Source organism: Electrophorus electricus, chromosome 3 (genome assembly GCF_041902795.1).
Source record: "Electrophorus electricus isolate QZ-2024a chromosome 3, ASM4190279v1, whole genome shotgun sequence".
Classification (NCBI taxonomy): Eukaryota; Metazoa; Chordata; class Actinopteri; order Gymnotiformes; family Gymnotidae; genus Electrophorus; species Electrophorus electricus.
Genome location: NC_137499.1, coordinates 34,933,965 through 34,944,296, shown reverse-complemented (window position 1 = coordinate 34,944,296; position 10,332 = coordinate 34,933,965). Strand labels below are relative to the sequence as shown.

The following is a 10,332-nucleotide window of genomic DNA, read 5'->3' as shown; positions in this document are numbered from 1 at the left end:
CTTATAGAAACCTCATAGGTCAAGTTTCCATCTTCTAATTAGTGACCAGCTCCTGTCCTGCTAATAAAATACATACAGCGCGTATACATCGCGAGCATAAAACATCTTTATTTGAAATCATTTTATGTATCTAATTTTCATCTGTAATAAATTAAGTGTTATTCAACAGTTTCTGTTGAAAACTGGTATTTTTTGTTTATTGGGAGTCATGTTGTGAGACATTTTCCAGGCTAAACCAGTTAAACTTACATTTCACAAACTTCCAATTAACACTAGTTAGCTTCTGGTTTACCCACTGGTTGAGAAGCCTTCTCGATTTAATGACGTGTTAACAGCGCCACCTATCGGAACGGAAGATATATCCTTTTTTTTCTTGCACGTTGGTTTTTCTCACCTGCTGCTGCGTAAACTTACCTGTTGAATTTGACAACCTGCCTGGCGAGCAAAGCTCTAATGGTGCTGTATATTTATGCGTTGAGCAGAATGACTACTACTTTAGACTTTTTGAAGACTGATACCGCCCATACTAGGATTCCATCAACTGTTAAAATTATGCATAAAGCTTAGTGATAAAGTCTGATGCGAGTAATTAATTTTATTTTGAATTAATGCGCAATATAAATTCAATCCATCTTGAATTCAGTTAAACAGATTAATGCGCAACTGACGACATTCCGGTTCTCTACAGAAGAGACTTTTCAACAGGTTGTAACCGTTAGAACAGAGCCAACATGGCCGCTCATATAAATTAGTTTCGCGTTCGTCTCATTCACTCGTTTCGACCCGCCTCTTTATGAGTCAGAGGATTTTACAAGAGCTACAGTACTGACAGCTCAAAGCTGTCCACGTCAACACTAAACGCCACCATGGACTCCGTGGCTCTGGTAAGATATCTGAGATTTCATTTTAAATCAGTTTGAAAAATGTGTGTATTCTCTATTCATGTTAAAAATACGCCACTTGGTTTTAGCCGTTTTTGCGGAATGATAATGTTTATATGCTGACGTGGGGATCTTCCAACAGCATATACTGAGAAGGTTAAAAAGCTAGCGTGCTAACTTGAAACACTTTTAAGGTCCTGTATCTTACATTATGGGACTACTGGAAATACGGTGAGTTCTTAGTAGTTCATGTAGTCATTACGCTTAGCGCAAAAAATAACATAAAATGCAATATAAATAAGTAGGTAAAATGCACGCGACAGTGAAAAGACACAATATGTTTCACTCTTTTCGCAGAGACAAGAACAGCAATCTAACAGATGGTACTTCTCCGAATATGGCAGAACAGAAATACTGTTTAGGTCCGAACGAATGATACGCTGCTGCGCGTTGTTAATTGTGTCTCTGTGTTGACATTGTTGGGGATTTTGAGCAGCGACACTGAAGTTACAAATGTTTTATACTTAGTTGGCAGATGCTTAGAAGTTGTACCCCAATATCCTAAAATATACACGGTGCTGTCTTGGGCATAGTCGAGTGAGACGTGGATGCCACGTCCTCGGTGCGTAGCTGTCTTTTCAGACTCGCCGGAGCGTCTGCTCTTTTGAGTTGCACAGTAAGCGAATTGATTCCACAGGTGGATTGTCTCGATTTGCAGTTTCAGCACAAGAATATGATTTTCGTTTTGTACTTTTGGACTAGTTGACCACGTAAAGGCTTATGCAAACAATTCCAAGCACACGCTCACGAACACCATTATTTGTTTTATTCACTCCCACGTCCAGGCACCGCCACAAAAATGAACAGATTCAAGGATGGCTACTTTAGCCTCTGATAAAATTAGCTATTGTATACATGGTAAAACCGTACAAAACGCATTAACTGTCTCTCTAAAGCATCTATCGTTCCAAATTCTTTGCTTGGGAATGACGGGTTGTGGGCGGAGTTTGCCGGATCTTAATAGGTGTTCTGAAAGTAACTTGATCCTGTTATTCATCGAACATAAATAGTAAAGGCATTTCATATATCTTTAACTCGGTTTTCCTGCATCCCCGCCATAAAACTGTTCTCCTGGCCCAAGTTCTGTGGTACACTCCGACTCTGGATCAGTGGCAGTCAGTGCATAACAGAACTTTGGTCCGGACAGACCAAAACTGCAGAACGGAAGAAAAGGCTAACAAGCCGTGGGGACTGATGACGTCTAACGTACTGCATGTGCACGATACCACGAACTGTCCTGCACCACCTTTGTGCTCATTTATGCGTATTAATTTATGTCATCTTGATTTATGCTTTAAGATGACGACAGTTTTTTTAATGAATGTGTAGTAAAAGATTTCTCAATCGAAAAATTATGCATAATTAATTATATATCTTAAACTTAATAATACACATTGCTGTTATTTCAGAATCATGTAGCAAAGGACAGCAAAAAAAAAAAAATTCTGGTGTATTAAGATCTTTCTTTTAAAATTATTTTTCTTTTTTTAATCAGGAACCTTCATTGTACACAGTAAAGGCAATCTTTATCTTGGATAATGATGGAAACAGGCTGCTTTCGAAGGTATTTGTATTTTATGTACACTTGCAGCTTTTGTGAATCTTTTGTGAATCTTTATGCATCATTGGACTGTGCAAGGTAGTTGTGCATTAACACCTTTCAATAATGAAGCTCATTTGCTGACCAGTATGTTTTACAGCTGAGACTATATAAAAGAAAGCGGAGAAGATTTCAGCTTAGCTGCAATTTAAGATGGTGCTTTCGCTCCATCACTCTAGATGTACTCCACCTGAACATGATGCGCACATTATTATTAAAAACAATTACAGATTACTTAGGATGAGGGTTAGATGTGGTTTGTTTGTTAAACCAGGTACATTATGCTCTCCATATGTATGATGCATGTGTGTTAGAAGTGACTTATTTGTTCTTTCAGTACTATGATGCAGAGCTGTACCCCTCTATGAAGGAGCAGAAGAATTTTGAGAAGAATGTTTTCAACAAAACACAAAAAGCAGATAGTAGGTTCTGTGAGTGTGAGTGTATGTGTATGTACTGAGTGTAGACCTTCAGTTTTGTTTAGGAGCATACAGTAACATCAAGAGTAAATATGCCTAATGCTTATACAAGTAGAAGTAGGCAATGTTATCCTTAAAAGCTCCCCCAAGACATGTCAGGGTTGTTTAAAACTTATTTAAACAGAATAATTTTTATGGTGTCCATTTCATAGTAGAATATGTCTAAATTAATCGGAAGAGTTCTTTAAACCCTTATGCCATCTTTAATGTCATTTTAATATCTTTTTAATAAACTCTTGGACACATGCAGAAAGATGATGCCTTTAAAAGGCTGGAACATTATAATATTAGCTGGTTTATGGTTTATTAGCTGGTAATGGCTTACCACAGTGTCCAGTTTGAAACCTTTTTGAATGTTTGGTACACTAAACTCATTTTTCTAGACATTTTGGTTTTTAAGAGTATGGCTTATCAAATGACGGACTTCTCTGTCCGTAACATAGTCTCATTGTCATCAGACACTGGAGGCTAACCCTTTCACGCATGAATCTCAAGTTACAATTTAACAAGAGGGCAGAGAACTAGTTCATCCACTCCCAGCTGTATCTGTCTATGGTATGAATGAAACACGCAGTGCTCATACAATAGAAATTTCCCCTATGCCCGATGGGGTGATACTTTGGGATATTAATACTGCTAACCCACCCTCTGTCTCCCATGATGCATGACACACACATATACCCTTTTTCCCCTAAAAGAGGTGAAATTGAATATTGACTGCCATATATTGTTTCCTGAGGTTGTTACTGATCATGTTTAAAATTATTATTTTACATGCCCAGGCTGTGTGTGTTTGTGTTTGTGTGATGGAGTCATAAATTGTCCTTGTGGATTATCAGATGTTATTCAGTAACACCCATAGCTGTTCCTTTTCTGCACTCGCTCAGATGAAATAGCCTTCCTGGAAGGACTAACCATAGTCTATAAGAGCAGCATAGACCTGTTCTTCTATGTGGTGGGCAGTGCACAAGAGAATGAGGTTGGTATTTCTGAACAATTTAGTCAGTCACTTAAATGGTGGAGCTACTGTCTTTGTCACAGTTAAATGATGTTAAGTAAGAAAATTAAAGTAAACAATGTAACCAGTTTTTTAGGTCAAGAAGAGTTGTTGCTACAACAGAACTACCCCTTGCCTTCAAGCACATTAAATGAAGCAACCATATTTTCTGCTAAACCAATAAGTAAGTATATATAAAGAAAAAGAAATGGTCTGACCATCTCTTGTTTTCTACACAGCTGATGTTGATGGCAGTGCTCAACTGTCTGTTTGAGTCTCTTAGCCAGATCTTGAGGTATGTTTGTTTTAAACACAAAATACGCATTAAACCGTCTATGAAAACTTAATTAGCTGTAAATGCTTTCAGTAAGACATAAAACACAGAGATAGTCTAAGAACTCTGAATATGGCCTCCTTTCTCAGGAAGAATGTGGAGAGAAGATGTGTGCTGGATAATCTCGATGGAGTCTTTCTGGTAGTGGACGAGATCATCGATGGAGGGTGAGAGTTTACATCTATGAATGCTGATAAACAGTAATGCCCGAGTCTCATTGGTGAATATGTGGCATGCCGTCTAATACCCTGATGGTCTTGTTTGGCAGGGTAATCCTGGAGAGTGACCCTCAGCAGGTGGTCGAGAAGGTTAACTACAAGGTAAGCGCACAGAAACAGATGCAGATGCAGGCTTTGTGTGTGAGCCGATGGTAGAAGTGGACAGCTGAGTTCAGACTCTTTTGGATTCTGAATTTATTTGTGGAATCTGGAATCAGACCCTGGCAGCGTGCAAAGGTTTAGTACTTGGTCCAGGATTTTGTGGTATCTAGTTTCTTAGTAGTAGCTACTTGGTTACCTTCTCTTGAAAAATACTTTTACAGTTGAAGAAAATAATGGTATGATTGTGCTACATTATGCTTTATGCATTAATGACACACTTCTTAAAAGCTATAATATCTGCATTTTCAGATTTTTACACACACACACACACACACACATATACATACACACACACACACACACACACACACACACACACACACACACACACACACACAGAACTAAATATTCACTCCTCTATCCTATCAGTGTGTGTCGGAGCAGGCCTTTGGCTTTGTCCTGTTCGATTACATCACGGGTAACATGGAGGGCCAGGGACAGAAGAGCCAACTCTTATAACTCACAGAGCTCCTCCTCTCCTCTCCTCTCCTCTCCTCTCCTCTCCTCTCCACTCCTCTCCTCTCCTCACCCAGGGGAGAGAGGCATGGAGAAAAGAGGAGGGGGAGGGAGAGAAGTTATGGGCAGGTAACTGCATGGTGTGGACAAGTGTGCTCTCTCTGCCTCTTCTCCTCGAAGCATGAGCAACACTTTACAAAAGTTGAATTCGCTGCGGCAGAATCGACACGCAGACATACAGGCTTACTGACATTGTTTAAAGCATACATTGATCTTTGAACTTTTAAAATAAGAAGATAGTCCTGCTAACATTTTTGCATTTTTTGTTTGTTTGTTTAAGATAAATCATTAGTCAGATTGCTACAAATTAAACCCTTATGTTTTTAAGCATTGGAGAGGTTAAAGCAGGATGGTTTTTAAATAAATTGGCTTAGAAAAGACATCTGAAGCACTGTTCAAACAGCTCTTTGCCTCTCAGGGAGAACTCGGCCTCTGTAGAACAGGTTTTTTAAGGTAGAGTGTAATGTCAATGAGCAGAAATGTGCCCACTTGGGCAAAACATTGTTGAATTACTTGGTCTGTGAAAATCCCAAAGATTTGTTTTCCTTATGCCCCATGTTTGAGTTCTCCTGCTTGCTGTTTTCTAATTTGTCTGGTTTCATTCTTATAAATTTGGTTTTGGTGGTGCATAAGTACATATGTGTGTTCTTACCTGTTTCCTGTCTTGTGTGTTTCCATATGCTCTGATTAATCTGTGGGTGGCTCACATCTGGGTTCTGTTCTAGGCTGATGACAACCCGTTATCAGAGCAGAGTGTTGCTCAGGTGAGGCAAATGCACATATACATAAGCTTCATTATAACCCCCCCCCCCACACACACACACACACAACATACACGTACCCATGCATGCATGCACACAAAGTATGTGGTCACAGTATTATTTATTTTGCTTAGAAATCTAAAGAGCAGGTAGAGCTTGACTAAGTGACTCTTCAACTATCCATCTGTAACCCAAAACCCTGTTTTCTTCAGCTACACATTATAGAGTATGCAATAAAGCAGCACAATACTCTTGCCCTAACAGTATAATTAATAAAGTAAAAAGATCCTAACCCCTTGCTGAGATGGCAGGCATGTCAGACTGGGTGGATATTGCCATTCCAAAATTTCAACATTTCGATTTGATATACTAACCCTGCATCATATGTATCCCTGAACCCACACAGCATATCACAGAGAAATTGGCTCTCACTACTAATGTAAGTGTGTTCTCACACTCACACACAGACTCACACACAGACTCACACACACTTCTGCATCATTTCATTAGATGTTACCCAATTTTTACATTTCCTAATAAATACTGGTCTCCGGGCGCCACCTGGTGGCTAAGTATTGCAAGTATTTTTCACCGACGTTAATGCATTACGCCTTTTGCTCATTGCGCATTCCTTAATAGACTTTTATTGTTTATTTCAAACTTAAAATCACTTAAATAAAACCAGTTATTAACATTACAGGGATAGGTACAACGGCACTTCATATGTGGCTATATACTAAATACATAAAGTTAAAACATGTTGTACAGTCTAAATTACCACTCATTGATTAATCCTGATCTGTCACTTACAGGTGTATTGCATTTATTGTATGGTGAACTGTAATGTTCTTTTACTATTTTACAGGTGTTGCAGTCTGCAAAAGAACAGATCAAATGGTCTATATTAAAATAATCCCACTTCCATCTCACTGGTCTGTAAATTATCTTAAGGCAATGTGGAAGCATTGCAGCTATGCAGTTTTGTTTTTATGAAACCCACTAGGGTAATTAACTGTGAGTTGGTTAGTTAAACACATTTTGATTTTAAGTCATTCAGTCATGAATGCTTTGTTTAAACATATTGTTCAGTTATTGTTTAAGATTTAAAGAAAGGAAGCCCTATTCACAATGCATTTTGAGGGCTATTATTCAAGAGGTTTCTAAGTTTATAATAAGTGGTGTTGTGAGGGTTGCACTGAACATTTTCTATATGCCTGCATGAATCTCTCCTAGCTACCTAAAACCTATGCTGCAAAACAATTAATTAGCTCTGAATTAATTTTGTGTCAAATTACATATATTTATTTGTTTTGTGTTCTTATGTGACTAGGGTCATGTCTGGCTGTTGTGTTGCCTTTCATTTAGTGTATCATTTGCTGTTTTAGTGTCATTTTGTCTGTTCTGACTATAACCAAGTTCAAATTTAGATCAGGTAAACAAGTCACATTCTGTTACACAGGCTGATTAGCGGGTCTTTGTATATGTCTGTCCAAATGTTCCATCTTAAATCATGTCTTGCTCAAAAGCCAAAGAGTATAAGGATGGGAAAACTTGGTGATTCATGGAACCTAAAGGGTAACCGGAATGCCTCATTTGTAGGCCAGTTTAACATAACTGTGCTTCCAAGAGAATATAATGGCTTTATATACCTACCTGGTCAAATCTATTGGTCACAGATCTTAATGTAGCCTAATTCTAATATAAATGTTTTAACTAGTTAAAACGGTTACACTGTCATGCAAACAAACCAAAATGAGGCATTTTTATTTTGGTGCTAAATCCCATTAAAAACAATAGCATAAATGAATGGACCTTTTTATATAGGCGAAACCTGTTACTGTAAAGTTGTATCCGTAACAAAAATGTCATTACATGTTAATAAATATTATTTTGGTACGATGCTTGTTATAAGACACCTATTTTTTTTCTGTCCAGCTAAGACGATAAGGCGCATTGGCGGATAGAAAGTTGGAACTGACCAATCGTTCTTGACCTGACATACATATTCTGTATGTCCGTGCATCTCGTGAATTTCAATAAGGTTAGAAGGCGTGACTTACACTGCCATTGGAAGCTTGAAATGGCTTTGACGACGTCATAGTGTGTACGCCCATATTTTTATCCAATGGAGGCTTTGTCAAATCATGACTGGCTTTAATAATGTGGGTGGGTCGGAATTGTCGAACCCAACAGTCCAATGATTTTACGACCGAAATCCAAGACCGACTGTCTTGTACCCTTTAAGACGTTAATAACAGGTCAAAGTTACTAATAGGGCACAACTTAATACAGAATATGCTGACAAACAAGTACAGAGGAAATAGTGTAACCATTCGAGTACTCTGAATGTGTTACTTAAGTTATCGTTTACACATTGTGTATGTAATATCTATATTTACAGTCCAGCCACAAATATTTATAACCTACATTTTGTACACGTTTGCCCAATTATAAAACAAGACAAATACAAAATCTTTTTTGAATAATTCTCCACTAAAAGGTGAAAAGCAGGTACGCACTTATACTTTCAATGCATGTACGGACTGTTATACTTTTAATGCTGTATTTTTCTACCTGATCATCCAATGGCATCACATTTGGCGAATAAATGTAAGCAAATAAAAGCTATAAAGAATAATACAGCATAGGCCGACCAATAAGTACAACAGCAATAATATTGAAAATGTTATGTTGTGACTGGTCTGTTGGAACTTCGTCTGGTGTTATTTTCTTTTTAATTTAATTTTGTTTCGTCTATTTTTTTGTTTTATTTAATTTTGTTTGGTTTGTCGTTTGTTCTTCTTCTTCTTTTTCTTCTTATCATTATTATTATTATTATTAATTTGAGGAGGGGGCGGGATAAAACCCAAATAGCCAAATAATTATCTTTAATTAACTATAATTGTCGTAGTTCTAGCAAATATATTGTTATTACGATTATTATTGTTGTTGTTGTTCTTGTTATCGTCAGCAACAACATAAACAAAAAAATCAACATCATTAAAGAGCGTTTACGTTACGTTTGCTTTGCTTCTGTGTGTGCATGTGTGTGTGATTTTAAAATTACTGTCATATGCCTCGTGCGAACTAGTGTATTATTTCAACACTGAAAACCTGAAAGTGTGTGCTGTTTTTCCAACTTTCCTAGATTCTTTTCAGAAATTCTACATGATTAATATTGTGAATCAGTACGGGCGTGTCTGATGTACGTCAGCTAAATACGTCACATACAGTTATACAGCCAGCTCATCGTACGTAATCATATTAAAGGTTAATTAGTGAAAAGTCAATAAGTGAAGTGAAATGCCTTGGGATTCTATTACACTTTTTTTTTTAAATCATAATTTGTGTTCAGTGTCAACTGTGAATTTGTTACGGTATTACACGTCTAATGTAGACTTTCTAATAAATAAGGACCTTCTCGGAGGAAAGTAAAATGTGTTTTGTCATAATATCACAAAACAAACGAATATTCTGTTTTTCTGTGCTTAAATACATTGTAAAACACATTTTAATTATTGCTATTATTAATTCATAGTTGCAGTTTTAAAACACACAGGCAACAGCCAGATTATGATGATGATGATTATTATTATTTTAAATTTGCCACACAGGACCATTGGGCTAAAACAAGAAAAGGCATAACGCCGAATTATCATAATGTAGACTATTTTAAATCTGAAATGGTTTTATTTTCAACATTATTAAATGCACTTAAGGTACTTTACACATTTTCGACGCTTTAAATGCGCCTTGGTGACTGAAAGGTTGAAAAAGCACTGCCATATAATAATAAGCGAAAGGCGCTTTCTGGTGCGTGAGTAGCCCCATCTAGTGGTCAAATGCGAATATGCCTGGGTCTCTCTAAGAAACCCAGATTTTTTTTTAATAATTTAAATTTAAATGCTTAACAATCTTCGCAATTTTTTCCACATTGTTCGAACTTTACCCTGTTGTTCGTTTTATCAATATCCGTCCGTCAATCTAATCTGCCCTCAAACTTATTAGACACTATTTTCTTGTAGGCATTGTAGGCATGTGACACACCTGTCCCTATAGCCTCTTTAATAACCATCGATGAAAGAGGATGTAAAATAAATCAAATCCACTTCCACCTGCCACGGGTTCTTCAAAACTTTTAAAGAATCTTCCCTGCACCGCACGTGCACACGGCTTAAACGGGACATCCTTCTATGAGGTCACTATGGTCAGTTCCCAGACGTTTCATAAAAACTTGAAGTTGAACTTTGCAGTAACCAGTCCGTCCAGTATTTTTCTTCGCTTTTCACTTTTAACACATAAGAAATATTCACTCCACTATTAG

At 37.3% G+C, this 10,332-nt stretch overlaps 1 protein-coding gene across 6 annotated transcripts; it reads left to right on the top strand.

Annotated features, from left to right (window-relative positions):
* Positions 1 to 785: 785 nt before the first annotated feature.
* On the top strand, positions 786 to 7,904 carry copz2 (COPI coat complex subunit zeta 2). 6 transcript variants are annotated; one of them, XR_014122826.1, is made up of 11 exons: positions 786 to 884; positions 2,437 to 2,505; positions 2,879 to 2,963; positions 3,908 to 3,999; positions 4,257 to 4,312; positions 4,441 to 4,518; positions 4,620 to 4,671; positions 5,101 to 5,316; positions 5,973 to 6,011; positions 6,415 to 6,447; positions 6,874 to 7,904. XR_014122826.1 is itself a non-coding variant. In XM_026998007.3 (10 exons), exons 1-10 carry the CDS (start codon positions 867 to 869, stop codon positions 6,919 to 6,921), a joined length of 570 nt encoding a protein of 189 aa, XP_026853808.1. In that variant the 5' UTR covers positions 786 to 866; the 3' UTR covers positions 6,922 to 7,904. The 6 variants fall into 6 exon arrangements, 2 of the variants coding, with proteins under 2 accessions (XP_026853808.1, XP_026853809.1); XR_014122824.1 differs by lacking the exon at positions 6,415 to 6,447; XR_004776427.2 differs by having other exon boundaries at positions 5,101 to 6,011.
* Positions 7,905 to 10,332: the final 2,428 nt, after the last annotated feature.

Coding starts and splice junctions, on each gene's coding strand:
- copz2 (XM_026998007.3), top strand. Junction 2,964..3,907: donor CAAAACACAAAAAGCAGATA/GTAGGTTCTGTG, acceptor GCACTCGCTCAG/ATGAAATAGCCTTCCTGGAA. Junction 4,000..4,256: donor GCAGTGCACAAGAGAATGAG/GTTGGTATTTCT, acceptor TTTTCTACACAG/CTGATGTTGATGGCAGTGCT.